The sequence below is a fragment of the Plectrocnemia conspersa genome, unplaced genomic scaffold (assembly GCF_051122295.1).
Source record: "Plectrocnemia conspersa isolate PC_06_02 unplaced genomic scaffold, ASM5112229v1 ptg000004l, whole genome shotgun sequence".
Taxonomy (NCBI): Eukaryota; Metazoa; Arthropoda; class Insecta; order Trichoptera; family Polycentropodidae; genus Plectrocnemia; species Plectrocnemia conspersa.
In genome coordinates this window covers 17,639,805-17,664,740 of record NW_028277168.1, presented here as the reverse complement: position 1 = coordinate 17,664,740, position 24,936 = coordinate 17,639,805, and the positions used below count along the sequence as shown (strand labels likewise).

At 29.4% G+C, this 24,936-nt stretch overlaps 1 protein-coding gene across 6 annotated transcripts in view; it reads left to right on the top strand.

Moving 5' to 3' along the window:
* sick (sickie) overlaps nt 1-24,936 on the top strand; it is a 151,701-nt gene that overhangs the window by 45,601 nt on the left and 81,164 nt on the right. For all 6 annotated transcript variants that reach the window (XM_088184236.1, XM_088184235.1, XM_088184237.1 and 3 more), the window contains one exon: nt 18,842-19,113. In XM_088184236.1, the coding sequence (XP_088040362.1) occupies nt 18,842-19,113 (272 nt within the window). The remainder of the gene's footprint in view (nt 1-18,841; nt 19,114-24,936) is intronic.

Below are 24,936 nucleotides of genomic sequence, written 5' to 3'. Positions count from 1 at the left end.
TATACACAAGCCCAGAAAGTCTTAACGAGTTACTATATGTCATTGCATTGAACTCTAACAAAAACATCACGAACTTTTTTGATTACTTAAATAGTTATTCGAACAATCTATTATCCTTATAAGAAAAATCTAATAAAACTTCTCCAGGGATAATAGTGTGTGATTATTAATATTATTTATTACTATTGTATAAATATAATGAATTTAAAAAAATAAGATCGTGCTCTACATATCATATTTATTAATAAAAAATATTGATTTTTCATAATAAAAAAAAAACGTTAAAAGTCTCTGGTTTGATCTATATAGTGTCGCTTTTTATTTTGAAGGAGGAATGTTATATTTAACAGGCGTATATAGCATATAATCTATTTTTTATAATAAGACGCCCACAATACTCGATGGGCTTTGACCGCGGCCCTTTTTGGATTATCTCTTTATATATTTATTTTAGACAGGAATTTCCCTAAATTAAATTCTTGACATATCATTCGACAATATGTTTATGATCAAGGTCGTTCAAGGTCACCCCACAGGGATCACTTTCATTTACAAGTGACTCTTGTGGCATTCATCTCGACTCTATACAAAACTGAATCGCGTGCCCTTTGGATTAACCGTTAATCCCCCATCACAAAGCGCAATCCCTCCGAGCGAAACGCGAGAGGATCTTTTCAATTTCGCTTTAAATTGTTTACCCTTCGAGGAGACACCATGTTACATCCATCCAGAAAAGACTTTCCCTCAAGTGCTCTGGTTGTATTATAAAAAAAAAAACAGAGATAGCATACACGCATCAGGTGCTCCCCGTTTCCTTTAGTGTTTTTCCCCTCAGGTGTGGAGTTTGTGTCCTAACCGAATAACCTTACTAACTTTTATGGGGAAACGGAACAAAGGCGCAACTGTGTTGTAGCGATCGTAAACCTTTATCGCTCGGAGGTAATAAAATTTCAAAATATTGTAAATGTATTTTTTGGCATCTCTCGTTTGAGCTTCAATGAGATTTTTATGCGTGTTCACGTGACGTAACAGGGGATCGTTTTACAATTGAATGACTATTTTTTTATTCATAATTGCTTATTATAATATGTTAAATTTGCTGACTTATTATTTTGGTTATTATATTCAATAAATTAGTTTGATAAATTAGATATTGTGTATCAGCAAAAATAAAAAATTATATTGAACATGTCTTTATTTGAGGTCAACATACATATATACACTTATATACCTAAATGAGTGGTTAGTCAAGTGATCATACGCTGGTCTTTTAAAATATTATGTTTCAATATATCAGCACTTAAATTCCTAAATTAATGTACTCATGTACATATGGTAAATAAATCATAAAAGTGTTTATATCTGTTATTGTTAGACGTTCCATAAATCCTGTCGTAAAATTCAGACCTTGATTATTCACCAAACATTTTCCTGATTTTCTCAAATGTATTCGTTCAGTCCAGGAAATATATTATTTTACACTTTGCTATACGCTGATCTTGCTCTATGAAACGTAACATAATCAAACGTCGCGAACAATTTGCGATGCGAAATATAAATTGAATTCTTTCTTTGTGAAACCTGTTTCTAAATCCATCAAAGAAAATGCAGCTTGTACAAAAGTTTATTGATTATACTGAACTTACAAAGGTACATGAAAACATATATTACTTCTTTTATACGAACCATAAAGTGGTGTTGAATTCGTCAAATTTATGACACTATACATTTCAATACAAATTAGCGTATTGTGTATATTTGTTTATTTACTCTACGTGGTAGTGTGGTACTCATATAACATTTTTATTGTTGAATCAAGCTGTGAACATTAAACCACAACTGTAATCCGATACTTGACACTGAATATATAATATCTACTATCAATAATAAAAAAAAAACATAATTACCTTGGTTATATCATTTTATATGTTCACACCTTTAAATAACACGTGTATATTCCATTTAAATGTTATTGACAAAAACTTAACATATAATACAATACACTATTTTCTTTACTATATATATAAAATAATTATCTTATGATTATACTTTTGTGCTACTTCTTAAAGAGCAGTGTATATATTTTATTATTTATTATACAGTCAAAAAAATATCAATACATCAAAAATTCTTAAAGAAACTATGTCGTGGATTCTCGTATTTTTTATGGCGTACATATTTTTTTAAATAAATTAGGTGTAGTGTATCACCTTGTAATAATGTTTTATTTTTCAAAAACACCCTTATTCTATAATAATTTATTTTTAAATCTGATTCGTTTGAGTGTCTCGTTTCGTTTTCAAGTGAATATAAATAGTTTAGTACCCTGAATTTATTGATTCATCGCAGTGATAAATGAAAGTATACGTTGATATTTAAGTATTTTTACAGATAAATATTTTTTTTAAATATCACATTTTTTACAATGGTATTAAGTTACTAAGTGCTGGAGTTCATAAAATTACGAAATGCACTATCAACAGCAGTTTGGTTGTATAAAAATCTTATAAAATATTATCAAAATACTCATCTCATAAAATATTATCAAAATACTTAACTTTTCTCTTACTGTGAAAAAATATTCCGGTGATTACAATTATTATAAATATTAATAATATTGCGAGTAAATAAAAAGTGGTAATCATTTTTTTAATATTATAATATTGTAAATCTTCTGTTGTAACATGAAGGGGTAAACTCAAGTAGTGAGACATATATTTTATTAATTATAAGCTATTATTACAAATATTAAAAAATATTTCATAAAATACCTAATGACTTAATAATTGTCCACCCGTAGTGTAGACTACTTTCTGTCAATTACTGTTTATCGCACCTTACAATACAATCCAGAAATGTGTCGTTATCTTGTGTAAAAAAAAGCGCAGAACATACTCTAAAACTGTGAATTTTTTGTTTTCATTCGATTCCCATTTGTCTATTTTGAATAATTGTATTACCTGTTTTGAGTTCTCTAGAACTGTTTGATCATAAACTTTCGAACTGTTGTGTATGGTTCTGATTTAATGCCGTCAACTGAAAAATAAAGACTTTGACCTTTTTCATCTTCAAGGCTCTCGTTTTCATCACGAAATTCTTAGAAACACCATTGCATAATTAATAATACATTTTGAAGCACTATCCGTATCAAAATGTTTTTTTAGTTTTACTCTTATTTGCTTATTTTTCAACTAAATATTTGCAGCAAAATTATTATGTGCATAATTTTATAAACATTGACACGAAAAAATTCGTCGAAATAAATATGTATTATTTTCCTAGCAAGTTTGATATGATTAGAGCAATGGATAAAATACATTAGGATTCGATATAGTTTAATACAAATCATGTACAGATGTTAACACTGTCTTGTCAAGCTAAAGTACGATTTAAGTCACTTCTCATATATTTTTATTTCTCAATACAGCCATTTTTCACCATAATTTTCCGATTTTTCTTTATCTTATAACTTAATAAATAATAAGCATATATATTTATTTTGAATCGATTGGTCCATAGCCAAATTCAATTATTTCTCATACTTATTTTCGCATTGAATCAACGAATTTTCATACAAAACGTGTCTCGTTATAATCAAATCTCGTTATGCGATATTCGTGCGTGTCTCGAAACAGTTTCGTATGTTTATCTCATCTCGAGATATGGCGCGCGTGTTTTTTTCCTTCGCACGCCGGATTATTGCCATATCCCATTTGTGCAAATAAAAGATGTACGCCGATCCTCAGGTATAAATGATAGATAGTCAGGTTTGTGTGTGGATACGCGTTTTGTATATTTTTATATAAACATGTCGCCAGTTTCCGTGGGGTCTTGTTGAAAAAACGCTTCGCTTTGTCCGTCGTCGTGGACCTGTCAAAATTGTGACACGCCGACAATGTAAGCGACAAAATAAATAACTTGGAGAGGAACACACCTCTGACTCAAAGTCGGTCAAGATGAGGCTGATGAGGTACAGCAGCCTACCTGACGCTTTTTGATGTATGCGCGCGTGTTGAGAGATAAGAATTCGCGACAGGTGTTGCCAAATTGCAACCGAGATACGAGTGAAGAATTATTAAGTATTTAACCAACACGATAGACCAGTGGTTTATGTTGGTGACTAATAATTGAAAGACCTGGGTTCGAATCTCATATGTACGTTATTGAAAGAAGTTTTCAGTGTATTTTAAGTAGATTTTCATCACGATTTTTTTTAGCTAAGATATCTTATTGTACATTTAGTTGTATTAACCACTGGTGAATGCACGATTTTACTGCTTTTAACGTTTTAATTTTTGACTTCTAATAAGGGATAATTGTTTTTTGCTCTCTCCTATTGGTCAAAATTCGGTTTAGATGTTCTTCATTTGATTCTTATATATTTAAAATCGTAAAAATATTTTATTTTATTTTTTACTTAATACAGACTAATATTTTTATATGTTTGTCATCCAAATAACTTTTAACGTACATTAACATTTTATAATATGTAGTTAACTAGTATCATACTTTTAAATTAAGACAAATTAAAAAAAACGACCAGTTAATATATATAGGGAAAAAAATTCTCATAATATTGATTTGAATTAAATTAAAGTTTTATAATGTACAATATATAAATATAATAAATATTTATTATACAAATAGTATCGAAAATTCTAGAAATAATATAAAATATCTGCGGAGGTTCATGTTTATTTTTTTTCCTTTTATTGATCCTAATTATAGGCTTTCGATTTTAAAATATACTTTAGCAAATATTTAGAGACCCTGGCTTAACCCAAGCTGCAAAAAAAACAATGACGGGAAAATTTATGTTCGTTATTTCAGTATATTAGCATAGGTATAATAAATATTTAAAAAATACAAAACTTACTACGCATATAAGCGTGTATCATAAATTGTCTAAATTAACAACTTTATAACTTAAATGTATTAAAAGACGAGTGTTATGTGTACGCTTTCGCTATTAAATTATCAACAATTTCAGTGAACGTTTATATACAATATAATACATATATAAATTATAATGATTTATGACTCATTTTCCAATAACGTGTTTACCATCTTCCTTCACAAATCCGACTACAAATTTTCGCATTAAAAAATCGCGAGGTCAAATCGAGTTCAAGGCTCAATTCGGTGCAAATTACAATTGACTTAACGCATTAACGTTCGTTTCAAAAAAAAAACATTGTTACAAAAAACCGTAGTTAATCACAATTTTCGAGCTTTGCTCACCTGACTTTGGTCATATCCGTGGCGTGATATTTTTTGTGCTCAGATTTTTTTCCGCATCCGATGCCGCTACGGACCACTAATCTACCGTTCGTCAGCTCTAGATCAAATTTGATCGACGATCCGTCTGATAGATCTGGACGTACGCGTTCACCAATCGTAAATATTGGCAATTCGAAGCAATAAACCCAATAAATTGTAACGGGTCAACTGTTCGTAAATTGGCAACCGTAAAGCGAACGGCATGTCACCATGATTTGCCGAAAGCCATTAAATTTATTGGTTATATAACCAAACAGTATATTATAATCGTATACAAATATATTACCGATGTATTTAACTGTAAGTGTATCCTTCCGGTGAGATTTGATCTCAATTATGGAGCGGTTCAAGAACAACGAACTAATAACATGTGTTCACGTAGTACAATTATGTTCTTATAATATAATACATCGATTAACCATTAACAATTCAATTATAGGTAGATATATATTATGATTTAAAAGTAATGTACATATATTTATTATTAGCAAAAGCCAAATATTTTTTCGAAGCTTGACTAAAATTTCTATTATTGGTTTATAATATTGTTTGTATTAGTTTGTCTTATTGCTATTAATTTATTAGACTATTTTTCGTTGCGAATGCTACATTAAATAATATTTCAATTCTGAGGTCAATAGCGCCTCGTTAATTCAACGTTTATATGCAAAGCCAAAATACACAACCTCCCTACGTGCGAATTGCTCCTTTTCGAGCCGTTGTAAAATTTATCATCAGCCGCTATCTCCATATGGATAGCAGTCATGAAATTATAACAAAGTCACCTTTGCCATTCGCACAACATTGTTTTGCCCGATAAGTCTCAGTTCGTCCAGGGCTCGGCATTGTTCCGTAGCTTAACGGTTAAGTAGTTCCCCTTCGAGCGTAAATGAAGCCGATTCATGTTTGTAAGTTAGATATTTGTATAATAACTACGCCACGTACCTAATGGCTTGGAACTATGAAAAGTGACGAAACGTAACTGGTACACTCGTTTCCTCCGTAATAAAATGCAGTCGTTTTGCGACTTTCTGGAATATTTGGCAAAAGTCTTTGTGGAAACTTTGTTATCTCTTGTTACGTAGATGAGAACGCATTCAAAAAGATTGAGTTGATAAAAGTAATATGAATTTTTCCTTGATTTAACTGTGGAATATGTTGCGTTTTCTTAAAAAAATATTATTAATATTGTATATTAAATAAAAGCGATTCCATTACAATAAAATGTACAACTGTTCGATTTGATACTATTAAATAGGATATTTAATTCATGTTTTAACTAACTGATAAATTATGACGTTTTAGAGATTTAGTATTAACTAGAGTCGTATCCAATGAGATGTTAATTATTTTTATAAATATGTAATTTTAGGTTAATTTCTTAAAGAAATATCAGATAATCGAGAAGTCAAAAACGTTCTCTAATAGTAACTTAACATTTATGCGGAAAATAAAATTATGTATTTTTGAGAACACGATAACTGCTGTAGTTTTAATCCAATCTATTCAAATCAAACTTTTTTTTAAATATATATTGTAAATATCTCGGATAAGCTGATAAGCTAGTTTGATTCGGTGTTTTGCTTCAAAATGGAAGCTATATAAAAATAAAATTGTAGTTTCGTTAAATATCCTAGAAAAAAAGTCTAAAATCTTAGTAATAATCGAAATACAAATACTTTTTTCAATAAATACCAATAAAATAGTTAATAATATAAATAATATAGCGGTTTTTGGGATACGATAACCAATGTAATTTTAATCTGATTTTTGATTAATGCAATAATATTTTACAAACTAAGTTTGTAAAATTAAAAATTTTAACATCGTATTTCAACACTTTTACTTTGCCTAAATATTCTATAAATCGTTTTAATAAATTTTAAATAATTTATTAGAAATAAAAATATTTAAAATAGAAAAAGTAAAACTTTAAGTTTTAAAATCGCTTTGTATTTTTCTTACTGAATAATTATTTTTGTCATTGAATAAATATTTATTTGCTTAGCTATTTGCTATTGTGAGGTTGTGTCATAATTCTTCATTCTAATCATATTTAATCAATATTTCACACTATATTATTTTCTTACAGAATTGAATTGCTTTATTTATATATTAAATTATACTCTAATTTCAATAATAATAAATAAGTTATTGGTTTATTCTTAGCAAGTTCATAGTATGCAGGTATATATTTTTAATTACCGATTTTGATTATTTATTTATTTAATATAATCGTTATTATCAAAATTACTACATGTTTATTTATTTAATAAAATATTTACTATCAAAATAAATATAAGCAGTTTTAAAATCAGCGCGTAATTTTACATATACTAAATCACCAAATTCAATGTTTTCTTTTTCGCAAAAGGTCACAAATAGTAGTTAGAATTGATCGATAATAACCTTTATATTGAAAAAAACGCTTTTTGAAAAATATCTACTCTAAATAACCAAAATAAAATAAAATACTGATATTACAAAATCGATAGTGTTGTAAAAAATATTTTTTTATGTAGTGATACATAAAAAATCCCAATTTCTATTTGAAAAATTATAGTTGTAATAACTTGAATAAAAACTTAGCTCTTTATGAATTAAATATATGCTAGTTATTATAGTTTATCAATATCAAAAATAAACAGATAAGCTAATACGTTCTTGAAAAGTACACCTTATCGCATTGTATCGTTGAAAACTGACTGAAAAATCAATGAACAAATTAACAATGGTACTACGTGCAATTGTAAAATTCAACTAAAAAAAATTATATTATTCAAAACATAATTAAAAAAAATATTATATATTTTTTTATACATATAATATTGAATGGATGAATTTTATATCAAAGAATAATAGTTAACCGCAAAGAATAAATTGCTGTAACGTATAATTTGCAAGCCTGTCAAATTGACAATTCCGAAGGTCGTTTCTTGCACTCGCCTCTACAAATTATGAGATACTATCGCACCGTACATAATTAGCATCGATTCATTGTTTGATTGTTACAGGATACCTTTGTTGTAGGCGAGTATTTTTTTCATGACAAATCGTCGTGCTATGATGACTCGGAATTCTAATCTTTTATATTACCAAATAATTCGCGGAACGGGCGTGAATCTAAAAACATTTTCCATGTTAAGCTGGTAAGTTATATTTGCCAATAATAGGTTCAAAGTCATTTGAAGTTTGTAACAGATACCCAACTGTCTTTGTCTATAAGACACTGATAAAAACTTTTCCGTTCAAACAAACTGATAAGAAAATCTTAAAAGTGTCACGGAATAAATGGTTTGCTGTCGTTGTCGCTTATTATGAACATAAATGATACAAAGGGATCAAATATATTTTGAAACAATGGTATTTTTAATATTATGATATGTAGCAATGCTAATAAAACCTTGCCCCTTTTTATATGTTTATTAAAGTGTAGGCTTTCAAAAATGATAAACATTATTCAAATGAAAATTTACATATATTTTATATTCAAATAATATGTGTTCAAGCTAAAAGGTTAAAATGAATGGCGTATTGTCGTTTATCATATGACATTTAAATATTATACGATGTAATATCAATATGTACATCCCTTTTAGTGTCTAATATATTTTTCCAGTTCATTGGCTTATAACCATTAACTTGATTATCGACCTGTATTATATTATAATATTATTTGTAACCTATCATTTTTTGAAAAAGAAAATTAATTTTTTATTAGTGATTAATTTTTATGTATCTTATATGCATATATAATAGTATAATATTATTAATTGTTTAAGAAAATGTGTATATTCGTTACAAAATAATATTACAAGAGCCCCGCTCTTGATCGCTGGATCAAGTTTCCGGTTGATAACGTTAGTTGTAAAACTTGGTAGGAACATAAAAATCTATATGGCCTTTATTTCAATATTTTATTATTGCAAACAAATTATTTTTAATAATTACAGTAATATTTATATAATAATATATATTAATTTGAGAAATTAAATAAGGATGCGGCACTTTCACAACGTATATGGACGCACCGCACCGCCATTGGCTGAATATAAAGTGGGTGATAATATGATATTATTAGAGCCACAGTGCGAAAAATATGGTACCCTAGGTACAAGTAGCTCCCAAACGGCGAGTTTACATTCATACATGATTCTGCACCTTGACATTATGCAAAAGAGGATATGAGCTTTCGAAACGAGAAAAAGTCAAAGTTTTAGATTCACTTGATAACTCCCTAGACGTTAGACAACACATTGAAAACCTCTGGGGACTGATTAAACTAGAAATTTTCAAAATAATTCCAGCATTTTGTTTTTTGAGAGATAGTCCGGGAATTTTTGGTTTAGCTTTAGGAACATAAATTTAGCTTTTTCTAGGGGGGGGGTAAAAGTTAACACGTGTTCGTTTTTTTTAATATTTCCATTTCATTCAAATTCATAGAATTTAATTAAATAACATGCCAAATTCAAGGAGGGGGAGTGCCTCCACCTGTCCCCTTAAAATTACGGATCTGCTAATAAAGCATCAACATTTTCTCTCAGGGAAGATATTACGAATTTCAACACTACAAGGGTATTTAATGTAAATTAATTAACCGCGAAATTATAATTAAGAATCACTGTGAATCTCTTATACAATTATCACTAATATCTTTCGATGATTTTGGTCAGAAGTACATACACACATGCCGAACGGTCATATTGAATTTTTGGAATTCCCTCTTGGCCGGCCGGTTTGTCCGAGTTTTTCCCGGCATTGTCCGTGCCATATATGGGCCGGCGCTCCAGCGGGTTGCATAATTTTCTCGGTGCTCTCCGGATCTTCGCCGGGAATAGAAATCTTTTGATGCAATATGGCGCACCGACACACGCAGGTGGGGTCGTCAACCCGGGCCCGTAAGGCGATCCCTATATGGCGAGGGACACCCCTGACAGTCAGCCTCCTCAACCCGCCGCAACAACTGGTCCCATTCGACACAGCCATATTCGATATCGAAAAATGCCATCTTGGCGTGTCTTGCGGATAAAAAATCATTGCAATTATGCATTGGTATCGATCGAAAATCTCATATCTTGCCGACGATCTGACCATATGGTCAAATATACCCTTAACGCTGCACTGACCTAATTGCATTTAAGGCTCTTCCCGGGAAATGCGATAAGCCTATCCGAAGCTAGCATGTGAATCGACCTCGAATTTCATTTATATTAATCCATTAAACATACAAAGTTGAGTCGAAAGTGTATCTATCGAAAAACATTTTTGCAGTGCAACAGAGAAACAAGCGATTATATAAATAAAAGTAAAAGACTGATAGTATTGATTTGTTTATCATTGGCGGACGCATTGTATTGTGCAATTTATTTTATTAATGTATATATATTTTTATATGTAAAAGATGCATTGGCGTAAAGCTGTCACGTACATATGTATGTAAAATAATAAATAAATAAGTACATGCCTAGAAAATAATCTCACATCGTCAAACAAAGCGAAGTTATTCAGACGGCACCAAATTATTACAGTTGATCTAATGAACTGGTGGCGAAATAACCGTTGAGTGGTCACAATGCTGTCATATTTTTTTGTATCACATCAGACACTGGTCCATGCTTTATATTTAAAATGCTATAATGCTGACAGCATAAACATAAGCGAAATACCCATAAGAAAATTACTATTATAAACGCCCGATACTCTGATACATTTAGGTAGGGCTTCCGAACCGGATAGAACCAGAACCGGATACCCAATTACCCGCGCGTTTTAAAAAGAACAGAGTACCCTGTTATTTTTACTTGATTTCTTCATACATATCTAAAAATATATATCTCACACAACTTTCAAAATGCAAAATTCTCCTGCTATTCTTCTATTTTGCAAAACCCATTTAGTGATTAAGTGGGTAGTAAGAGCGATGTATCGAAATGGAACAGAAAATCCCTATTTAACAATTCAATAGTATTGTTTCACAATGTAAGTTTTATGACACATTTCGTTTCGGTATCCTTAAACATTTACAGTTTAACAAAAAAAATAGGAGTATTTGCTTAAAATACACACGGCATACTCGGAGGACGGCTGTACACAAAAAAATGGCATTCAAATCTATTACTATTATTTACCGTCAATGATCGTCTTGGTTGCTTGTTATCTATCGGTTAATAGATAGCTCTCTAGCAAGAGATCTGAACAGATTTTTTAATACTCCAATGCGATTTTGATACTAATTATACAGAATAAATTATTTGATTAGGTAATTAATATTTATTATCGATTTAGTAGTAACCAAAAATATTATTTTTTACTTTTGGAAATATGAAAAGAGCAAATTCTTCTTGTACCTTTAAGTGATCCATAAATAGAATATTATAACTTTTTCTTCAAAATGTTATGATGCTTTCAAGTTTATAATCCGGAGAGTCGACAATGATTAGCATTTCATCAATTTTTCTGATAATCCTTTGACTCATTCAAAAACAATATTTTTAGACGCCGCGCCATTGTAATTAATTTTAATAAAAAAAAATATTTTACGGTTGAAGTTTAAGAACGTATCATTATATTTTCTGTGTCCATGAATATTTCGATTAAATTAAATATTAACAAATAATTGTTACATCGATTTTAATTTTCTACTCAAACATTTTTTAATTAAATATTATTTAAGCAAAATACGCCGCTTCTATAAGTTTATTCTTCAAATTCAACTTAATTGACGGTACAAAATATTTAAACTCACATTATTAAATGTTGGAAGCACTGCTTTTAAATACTAATTATTAAAATTAATAGTATATATATATGAAAAGCTATTAATCTGAAAATGATAAGCGTACACCGCCTATGCGTCTTACGCTATATTGACGGAAGGCAATCGATCAAACATATTTATAGCTCCGACGATCCAACCCTTCAATCAATTATTACCGTTTTTTTTACTTCTATACATAATATACTACACAACTAATGATCAAAAAATGCCTGATTAATAAAATAAACTAGTGTTTAGAAGAGGAAAAAAACATTTTTTTTAATTATTGGAGCGATAGAAAATAAGCAGATGTGCATAGGAATTTCAGTATTTAATATACAACATATTTCATAACAAAATTAAAAGTGCTAAATGAAATTTGTAAATATAAAGAGTGCATATGTATAAGACAGTTTCAGTCAAGAAATCAACTTGTATATTTATACAAATTGTAAATATTTTAAGCCATAGACTGCTCTCTTATATTGTATTTATAAATACAACAGCATTCAGCTTCTTCGCACTATATATAGTCTTCCCTAATGATCTTATATTAGTATTCGGGTCATTCTCTAAAAGCTACCAGAATTGCCTCATATTGGTTTGGAAAAAAAATCCATCAACGTTCAAGTTAATTTTTCCTGGTGTACTAAGAATACTAAGAATACCAATCACATCAGGTCTTGTGTGGTGAATTAATCAACGTATTCCCGCTGAGAGATATGTTTTTAATCCAAACGTATTTTTAAATGGCTATCGAAGAAAAAACATACATACATACATTAATTACTTTAAAAGTCAATGACTGTTTTAAATTATTAACACGATATAATATACTCAAATAGAACTTATGCTTTGCACAGTTCAATATTATATTTACGACATTACTAATAAATACGTTACAGTAAATAACCAAGATACGTTTTGGTATATTTTTTTTAAATATAAAAACCATGTATTATTAACATAAGGATATCAAACTGTTTTTTATCTCCATAATAAGACTTGGTATTTATGTTATAAATTTTAAAATACAAGTTAATCTCAAGCTACGTTTATATCAGTTTTTGCTATTTATATAAAGTAGAACGAAATTCACACTTTTAGAAATAATATTATTTATACATATTATGTTTTTAGTGTGTAAAAATAAATTACAATAATATTTTTTGTAACCAAATTTTACCGCCAATATAAGTTAGGGATTGATGAATGTGCGTAGAAAGGCCGATATATGGTGAAAGGATGTTATTAATAATAAATGGATGTGTTTATTGCTTATAAATAATAGAGAATATATTTATGTTTAACTATTTCAGTTAATACTATATTTGTGTCATATTTAGCTTTAGTGTTACAAACAAATACGTTACAGTAAATACGTTTCGGAATTTTCTACAATTTAATATTTTTAATCTAATGTATTTAATCTTTAATTTCCCAGCAGATTTTTAAATAATTTACTTGAATGCAGTGCATTTAAAAAATCAACTATTATTTTTTTTTATTATACATTATATTGGATATTAAGTAAAATAAACATGTTGCAACTGACGTTGTCTTTTGAGTCAATGTTTTTTTATTTTAATTTGATCGATTTGCGCAAGTATACGGTTTTTTTTTCGTACAGTAAACTTATGTTGCAACATAACAAAAAACATACTTTTATAAGTATACAGATAGCATGTTTTTATTGTGTAAAAATAAATTACTATAATATTTGTTATAACCATTGAATTAAACAAAATTTCGGAATACATTTAATGTAAATTAAGGATTGATACATGTGCGTAGGAAGACCGACATGTAGTGACGGGATATTAGTAGAAAAAATATACTCGAAATGTGTTAGATTCAAAGAAGATGAAGGGAATAATAAAATACGTTACTGTAAAAACGCGCAAATTTGTACACACGGTATTCAACGTGTTAAAAATCTGGTTACTATATAATTTTAGATACAATATAACTTAAATAAAAAAAACTCTTAGTTGCTATTGGATTAATACAATAATAATATAAAAAAATCGCTTTCCTGTTTCTTTACGGTTTTTTTTAAATAAAGAAAATTAATATTTTTAATATTTCTTTGGGTTCTTTAAAAAGCATATTTTAATATTTTAACGATATATTTGTTATGTTCAGATAATCTGTTTTCATCACTAGATTTATTTGTTAATATATTTTCTTAATTTTGCAAATATAAAAAAGGATTGAAATACTTGTCCCAATACTTAAAAAAAGTTTTTCAAAAAACGAACTTTTGGAGTTGAGCTTGAGACTTGAAATTTGCGATTTCAAGCTAAAATGCTTTTTTAGTTAATTTACTAATTTTAGTATTCACCAACTTATTCAGAATAAAACAGACAAACCTCACTGTTATCATACCAGTCGAAAATAGTTGACATACGTTTCTCCACAGATTAGAAAATTTTCCATTTCATCTCCTCTAAAACTGAAGAATTTATTCGAAAAACCGGTTTTTATAGACCGACAAACTATATGTGTACTATAAGGCACAGTTATATTAAAGCAATATACTTTAAAAATATTTTACTACTAGTTTACTAGTACTAAAAACATATTTCATTTTTACTAAAGCAAAAGTATACTTTACATTTTTTTTTAATAAAATTGGCGATATTTAAAAACCGAAACGTAATAAGGAAAAACTAATGATGTAACAATTGTCAGCATGTAATTTACATACAAATTTATGTAGCAGAATTAGGTAGAATATTATTTAAGGTACGTTCTATCGTGTTTAATATAACTATATTTAATATAATTTAACATAACTATCATCTTTGTAATGTTATTCTCTTCTCTGAATTACAAATACAGTTTATATATAATTTAAAATTAACTTAAATTTTCCATTTTTACTTGTACATTGCTATCGTTCAATATATATGCTTGCTTTAATTTAATTTGCCAAGGAACTAATTGTTCAGAGTGCATCGTCGCAGTGGTATCAATAGTGCAAGAGCGCCTTCAGGAGCTCATCTCAAACCTGTTTGTCGGCGGTTACCGAGTGCCACTCCATTGTTCAGTCCTGAATAACAATCAAGTCGACTGTCTTCCCTTCTACACTTCTTCTCGCACGCCAGCCTCTCATTGTTTCCTCATTTTGTACTATCCAATTTATCTTGAAACGAAAATGAATAACGCACGTTTGAACCAGTTGTGTCTTCCAAGGATCTGTAGCGATTTATCACTACAGACAAGGCAGCTCGTTAAGTTTTAATAGACCAAATTTATTAACGCCGATCCATCACCGGTCATTCGGACCGAAACGCGATTTGTCTTGCAATACCATCGCCGTTTTCAAAACTCCAAACAACCCACGAGAGCAAAAATTGATGACTAAATCTTCTCGCAAAACTCATCATAACCCAGCATAATGCGTATAATTTTAACTCCCCCATTTAGATTTGCCTTGGATGCCATCATTACATTTTTTTGCTGTCATTATTACATCTTCGAAATACAATGCCTTTAAATAATAGAGATCGATCCGATCTTTCGCGATAAAAAACCTATGTGCAAAAATTCGATACGCGAACCGATATGGCCGATTCCAGAAATTCTTCCTCGTCAGAATCGAGCAAGTGAAAAAATGAGAGGTGTTCTTATGGTGCAAACTTGGCGTCGGTACGTGACGAAATCAGAGACGGTAGATGAATCTTTAAACACACATACGTGGTGCAAAGACATGTCTTTCGTGAACGTTGCTATCTTTCATCTTTCTCACAGTCGAAAGGATAGCGTGCATTTCGAATTTGATAATCTAGTTTCACTGTCCCTAAATTATAAAATAAAAATTACTGTCACTATCAAATGTACTCTAAATCTATTTCAAAATTAAGCTATTACAATAAGAAAATGAGCATGACTATCACTATCATAAATAGTTATAAATATAAACATGCACCTAAGCTTATTGTTATTCTGCGCGCATTTTCGTGCAGTGTGCTCTGTACGAGTCCAATTTGCCAATCCTCTCGAGAGACCTCATTAAGGTCACGCACAAAGGTCATTATCATCAGGTATATCTAATTTGCAACGGCTCTCATTAACTTGGACTATGGAAAAAACGCACGTACCAGGAAATTGTTTGAATCGCCAGCAACCGCAGCATAACGATCGTTACAATTTTTTACGGCTAAACGGTGTCGTTATTGCTTATTTTTTATCTCTGTTGGTCGTTAGAACACACAAAATTCACTTAAATGAAATAACGCTATCGCAGCGATCGCGGAAGCGTATACTTTTTATTAAATTACTATTTTAATTAAAATTTAATATAGAATATATTTTTGAGATTATCAATCAATACATATCTTTATATTTCATTTTATATCTCTCGAGTCTATCCACCATATAATTCAATAAGTAAATAACGTGAAGCTTTTCGCAAAAATCTAATAACACATTAAATACCATGTGCACAAATTTGTACAAAACTTTACACAAAAAATAAACAAACGTTAAGCTGCATATATTCTGTAATGGATTTATTTTAGCCTTTTAGTTAAATATGTCACTTATTACTTATATATGTCACCTATTACTTTTTAACTCATTTGTTTCTCATTATAATAAACACATTTCATGTTCCCTTTGTATTATGTACCTATATTCCATCACCATATTATGCTCTTTTTGTGCACATCCATCAATCCCCAACTTATCTTTAAGGGATTTCTAAGGTTTTGCTGCTAATGTTTGGCCCTCTACCTGTTTAAAGTATATCTGTGGCTCCTAACCTTTTTTAATTTTTATTTTTCATAGAAAAAATATATGTATGTAAAATTATTTCACTAAGTACATTAAATGGTCATGGAAAATATTTATTTATATATTTTTTGTTGTAGATTTTTTTTTTATTTAGTACATTAAAAGTGCATGAAATTTTTTTAATATGGTGTATACTGTGAACAAAAGGTCCCGGTGAAAATAAATCGAAAATGGCTTCAAAAATAAACAAAGTTATTGAACATTGCAATGTGCACTGAGTATGAGAGGTTAAACACAAATTATTTAACTACTGCGAATACAAAAATAAAATCATTACAAAATTGAATCCAAATTCGTCTTTACAATGTTGACTAATAAAAAAGTTGTTTGATTATTTGTTTTAAATGCAATTTGCAAAACAAATATTTATAGCATGAAAGTATTTTGTATATAAAGTTGAAGGTAAGAATATTATTTAATCCAAACAATATTAAATATATAGTGCAAAATTAAACATATATAAATGTTAAATTAATATTTATGATACATATATGTGAAATACTTTACATATATTTATATTATTACTTTAGTATTAAACTTTTTATTTTACGCCATCTATAACTATAAAATAAAATTATTTTATTATTTCAGCCAAGACTCGAACAAAAAAATGTTATTCACCATTTAAATAAGTTATTCACTTTGTCGTTAGATGTCACCGTCACTAGTTGTATAGTTACAGAATTACATTTTTGTACCGTTTTGGCCACAAAGATAGTATTAGCTTATATATACAAATCGGATGTGAAACAAACTATTTTTTCCCAAAATATATAAAAGTTAAATTTAAATTCTGCTTATTTGTATAAAAACGCGAAATTTGTTGAAAAATATTTTTCAACGACGAAATGGTTTGAAACTAGGATTTGGGCAGGATGTTTTCTCAGATTTAAGTATGTATCTCTAGTATCATCAGTATTTCCCTATAAGAATCTCATTCATATATCATTATTTTTCTGCTGCAAAATTTTCACTGTTATTTAATATTATTGCATCAATTTAATAATGAAAAATCAATTTTAATGGCATTTTTCTGAACTAATATTTAAGTACAAATTAGTACATTTTGATCTAATTTAATGCAAATTTTTGTCTTTATTTTATAGATTAAAGAATTTTCTAGTATAATATTTGAAACAATTTTTTTTTTTGTACAAAATATTTACAGTAGTTTATATTACTCTGCAATAGTACCTAGTGTATTGTAAACATATTTATTTTAGGCTTTTTATAATAATATTTTATTAATACAAATTTATAGTTCTATAAACATAATGCGATTTAATTAAATCAGTGAATCTCAAAAATATATTGTTAATAAATGTGATTAAAAATAATTGAATTCAGCGTATAATTTTACATGCAATTTTTTTCAAAATATAATACCAAATTAAGTATGATAATAAATTATGTATTTATAACTACAGTTTGTAAAAATAAATAAAAACTATATTTGTAGTACTATAAATATATAACTATTTAATAAAATCAGTGAATTTTAAAAATATTATTAATAAGTGTGATTATAAATAATTGAAATCGGCGTATAATTTAACATGCAATTTATTATTTTTGCAAACTAGTATAGCAAACTAAGTATGATAGTAAATTATATGTACCTACATACATATGTATTATATATATAGCGTTATTTTATAGTACTTTTTTACAGGATTTGGATAGGATAAATTTTTTTTTGCCATAATGAAGTCTGGTCTTTATAAAAGTATAAATATTTCATCGTAACATAGTGCATGAAGAACATATCGTTACGATAAATATAAATTCATTACAAAATAAGCTTCGCAAATGTTATGATGTCAGACATATTTTCCGATTAAAATAATATATATTATTTATAATTAATTCGACAGGTAATACGTGATAAAATAATACTAGCTCACTTATATCGTTGGAAATTTTAACCTAACTTACTAACAAACATGTATTATTACGTGTCAGTTAAAGGGTTAATAATGTAAAATTATGTTTTTATTATTTTAGCACGACGACATCACAGCCTGTTTGCAGTTCCTGGCGACGCAGAGAGTCCAGGGTCTCGAGCAGATATCTGCTGGAGAACTTCGACAGGGCCGGCTCAGGGCAATCCTCGCCCTATTCTTCGCCCTCAGCCGTCACAAACAAGCCACCAAACAGCACAAAAACACCAATAATGCAACTTGCGACGCCAATTCCGGTCTAGCAGTGCGCAACATGGGTGGAACAATCTGCGAAGAATTCGTATCCACCAACCCCTACAATGTCGGCCCAAATAGGTAAGCTAAAAGAATCTCTACCGACATTCTACAGATGCAATAAAACTTTAACGAGGGATTGAATGACAAATTTATATTGTGTTTTAAGTATTTTTGAGCCATATAGTCAGCTCTGCAGCGTACCTTGACAAATGGATCCAAAAGCGACTTGAGTTATTATCCCTTGAGGAGGAACTGTGGCTCGTTGAGCTATTTCTAGTTCCATACTTGAAAAACCATTAAAATAACATTATACGTATGATATGTAGTGCGGGCACGTTAGATACTATATAACCAGCAAGGAATTTTTGGAATTAAAAGGAACTGAAATCTGTCCGTATAATAGGCGGAAATTTAAACTTAATGATAAAACTCTCTAATCCACTCGAAATAGACGTTTCTTAGAATTCGTCTAACATGCGGTTCCGTGTGTTGTTGGATGTTAAATAAAGGTCGGTAAACGTTGGCGAAACTGGCCGTGACTGTGTGTGAGCTATGATTAAGTAAAATCGTATTCGTAACGGTAAGGTGTCTGCGTTGAATGACGAAAGGGGAAGGAAGGCATTTCCGATCGGTTAAATGAGTCACGTCTATCAGGATTTACCTTTATTTTAAGTGTCTTTCGTATAAATAACTTTGCGTTGTGTAAGCAGAGCACGTCATCGCATCGGTTCTATTGGAGGACAATATTGCGATTTTGTCATTAATTTACAACATGCAAATGATTACGAAAAAACACGCGAATCCTTAATCCGTAATAAAACACAGCAGACGTTTTATGAAAAAAATTAGCGCTAATAAAAAAATACTACTGAAAATTATCGCCAATGTTCATGATGAAAAATTGTGGAATTGTTTTAAAAGGCGTTTAACGATCGATGATTCTTATGAACTATTTCATTTTAATTTCAATATAATATTTGATACATACTATTCTACACAATTTTCAAGGTGCAAATTTCTCCAGCTATTCTTCTATTTCGCAAAACCCATTTGGTGATTAAGTTGGTAGTAGAGTCTCCAATTACTCGAACCATCAACTACTCGAGTATCGAATATTAAAATTTTAAAATACTCGAGTACTCGAGTACTTTCGAGTATTTACCAAATGTACCAAAATAGCTATTATTCAAATTCGTGCACATATAAATAAATAAATAAAATACTTAGTATATTAATTTTTACAATTATTTTAACTTCACGAACATACTTTTTAAAAACAATAATGCAAAAAGTGTCTCGAATTTAATATTACTGCTAACCTTTGGTTTTATTGAAAAAACCCTTCCGTTGCTGTTGATGTTGGTCTTATTGTCATTAACGCGTTGGATAAGGCTTCTAATTTATATCTGTTCGCTTTTTATAGATATAAAATTTTTTGAACTCTCTTTTTATGTTCTCTTCTTTCATTCCCTTCTCTGCTTTTCTCTTATTTCCTTCGACTATTGACAAAATAGCATTTTGTAATTCTTCTTGAATAGATTCTTTTTCTTAACAATATACAATATTCTACTCCTTCTGATTAATGCGAAGAATTTAAATCTATATCCTTCGAAGATGTATTTGGGTGAATCCCTTTCACTCTAGAGCTAAACGGTTCGCAAAGAACTGACTTTACTTTAAATGCCTTTAAAACACACAATTGTTTTGATTTATATTTTAAGCTGAGGGATCAGTATAAACAATTTACAACACTTTACGCTACAACTGCATAGTCATAAAACCTAAAAAAAATTTTTGTTGATATTTCATATTGTTCATTGCCATAAATTAGATAAGTCGGGACTGTCGAACAGAAAACACAAAAGAAATTTCTCCGTCGTACCCACTAACATAGCCGACGACCGGAACTATGCAACTATGGAACTATGAAAAAATTATACCTGATAGTAACCGCTCTAACTCGGGACTTCGGGCATAAACGCCAAATAAAAGCAAGACGTTAACCTTTACCGGACCGAGTTAAAGTTAATTTTGTTTCTAAAATATTTCAAAATATTTTAATTTCGAGTATTAATCGAGTAATTTTCAAAATACTCGATTATCAAGTACTTGAAAAATAGACAAGTATACTCGAGTATCGAGTACTCGATTACTCGAATTGGAGACTCTAGTTGGTAGTGAGAGCAATGTATCGAAAAGGGACAAGAAATTCCTATTTGCCAGTCCCAAAGTATTGTTTCACAATGCGTATTTATTACACATTTCGTTTCGGCATCCTAAAACATTTGCTGTTTACCGAAATAATAAAAATGCGAGTATTTGCATCTTTATTTTTTGTATTTACACACGGTATACTCGGGGGATGGCTGTACAAAAAAACAATTAAATATATTGATATTATTTATCGTCAGTGATTTATGATCGTTAGAGTCTTGTTCGCATGTTATCCATCGGTTGATGGTTAGCACCGCTAGCACAAGATGGAATAGATTTCTTTTAACTATTCCAATGTAATTTTGATACCAACTACGCATAATAAATTGTTTGATTATTGGGGGTAGGTGTAGGCTTCTGCCCCTCCTTAAATTTTACCCGAAAAATTTATATTTTATTTTATATAAAAGTTATATTTTCATTAGTACTACTAGCAAAAATATACTTTAACTGATAGGCGCTAATATTCTGCTCTAAAATGTATATGAAACTCAGTTATACAGATTCAAAATATACATTTGCTGTTCAAACCCAAACTAAGCCAACTAATCTCTCAGGGGAAAATAAACGGAAGAAGCTCCATATTTTGTTTGCACTTGGATATTACACTATGTTTTAAAAATATGATAGCTATCCTTACCAATATGACTATGAACTTCTAATATGAGAGTGTTGGTCAAAGTGTATTCAAACCGAATTTTTTGCGTTCCCACTGTGACGGCGACGGCACGATTTTATTGCTTTTGACGTGGATTTTCGATTTCTGAGAAAGGATAATTGTTTTTTGCACTCTCCTATTGGTCAAAATTTGTTTACTATTTGAGTAAAATACGAAAATAAAATATTTTTGCTTATAATATAAATTATAGCTAATTTATATACATAATATAAATGTACAAAAAATACCTAGAGTCCATCCAGATACCTGGTTAATTTAAGGAAAAATATCTAAGAATCGAGAAATGAATTTTGACGGGTATTTTGATCCCTAGTCTTGCAATATAGTAAAAGATTCATTTTTTGGTCATTTTGTATAAAATACTTAATTAATAGTTAGCTCACATGAATACTAATCATTTTAAGCAACTCTATTATATGAATTTTAAACAGTTACATATTTGGGCGTTATTCATAAAAATACAAGCACTAAAACCTCAGTTTGTTTTATATTATAGCACATAAATTTTAATGGTTTTATGTAGTATAAATTAGCTATATACTATTTAATTTCACAGCGATAAAACAATCAAAATATTATTCTACAACATCGGGATTTTTTGTATAATACTAAATTATGGCGATCGTTCTTTTCTAATATATTGAAACTTATTCGGTGGAATAAAGAAACCATTGAAGCGTCATAAAACCAATTAAAAGTCACGAACAGTCGCGACATCACGCACGCACATAAAAAGGTCATCATCTCGCATAGAAAAAACGCATTCAAGTATTTTTTAATTCGGCCACAAAGCTCATTATCTTTTCTAAGCTTGTCTAAAATCCAATAACAAACGAAAACACTGAATTGATCGAAAAAAAGCAAATAAAATAGGAAGGGAAATCCAATTTATGGCCCTAACACCTGTGCCGCCTTATCGCATATATAAAAATACACCCTTTTATGACAGATATTGTAGATATCTATAAATTGGATTTTCGTGTATGTTGAAATACACATACGTAGCTGTTAAATAAATTTATATAAAATTTTGAGAAGCACAGACATAAAATGATCTCGAATTGAATTCTACTCTAATGTATGTACACCCACTCTTGATATTAGTTATTATATTTATTTTAATTTGAGTGCCTTTGCATAATTCAATGACACGCCTCTTTAATGGCTTAAAACAATACCAGTGAATAAATGTTTTAAACATTAATGTTTTTAATATTATTCGTTCAATATATTTTTTCAATTTATAATATTCATAAATACAACATAACAATACTTTTTGCTATTATAATGAGTTACTAAATGCCCCTATATACCATTATATTTATAAATAAAACTGTCAGCTCAATATCCTAGTTGAGAAGATGATGAATGAATAAATGTGTAATTTAATCTTTTCCTGGCGTAAGTTCGCGCTCCTTTCTTCCCAATCTTTATTTTTATATAAGGGTGGTTATTACATCATAAGAAAGTAAACAAGGAATTGATATCAGGTTGCAGTAATATAATCAATATGCGGTACACTGTATCTGTATAATATTCTACTTGATTTTTAATTTCTTCCTTATTTCTAGAGGTCATTATACTTCTGGGTTCATAGTGTGACTACACAAAGTACTCGTGTTATTGTCGCGTTTTGACTTAATTGCTAATGTTCAAGTTCGAGTCGAAAAGGAATCGTGACTCGTGAAAGTCGAGGATAAAAGACTCGAGACTGAATCATATATTTCAGTGTTTGGATGAATCACGAGCAGGAGCAAGGCGCTAAATCAAACGTATGCAAATTGAGGAAAACGTATATAAATAGCTGAGATGGGTACATTTTTTTGTATAAACGGTATTTTATTTATGGTGTGAGTAATTATTTTTTTTGATATTTCTCAAAGCTACACCTGCTTTATTACTCTTTATTTAAATGAACTTACCCCTATTAAAAATAAACGTCGTTCTTAATTAAGCATCCCCTATGAATTAAAATATTTAATTTGACATGATTGTCTGGTTAATTTGTAATTCTGCTGACCCTTCTCATTATACACATTATTTATTAGAAACGAGTATAATAATTATATTGAAGGGATTATTTCCTTTATAATTTTAATATTATATGTATGTTTCATAGTTACTCTGTGACCATTTTACCCCACTTCCCTTTCCAATACAAATATATATATTATTCGTTTCAAATTCTACTCAGTTTCACTAAAGGACCCTAAAGAAAGACAATCTATCTCATCTCTCCTTTGCCTGTTTGCAATTTTTGAGATATCGTTCCTCTTTGGAGTAATAGAGTTGAGAATGTAAAACAACATATAGTTTTATCTTCAATATTTTAACTAGAGAAATTAAAGTTACAAAAAAAAATATAATTAACAATATAACGGTCGATATTTAGATATAAATACGCAATAGACCGTTTTTGTTTTTCAATGCATCTTTAAATTCTAGTAAGCTAAAACTGAAGATTAAGTTCCGTACTAGGTTGTACGTGTATGTGTCGATTTTGCGTGAGCTCCGTTGGTAACGCGCTCAGGTCTGAACTCTCTTACATATTACTGGCAAAGTTCTTAGGCACCCTGCTGGTCTTCACTCTTTTATAATTTGAGAGTTCAACTTAAAGCGTTGTATTTTACGTATAATCGCTCAGCTCCTGCGTGAAAATAATTGGCAGGCTAATTCACTTATGCTTCTAAAGTGTCATTTAACTAAAAAAAACAGTAAAAATGTTTTATTACCGAATTTTAAAAAAATATCGCGTTGGACGTCGGGGTTTTCAAGTGACATTTGGTGAATATTGCCCTTTGTAACTAAAGCAACAAACATTTATTTATAGCCAACAAGTTTTTAGTAATTTAAATAGATGTATAAAGATTAAAACATATCAAGAAAAGTAGTAATTTACGATATAGAAAAATAAAATAAAATATAATAAGCTTTGTAAAATATAAAAATAAACGTGTAAGGTTAAAAATATATATAAAGACAGATACATTTAAAACTTTAAAGACTTT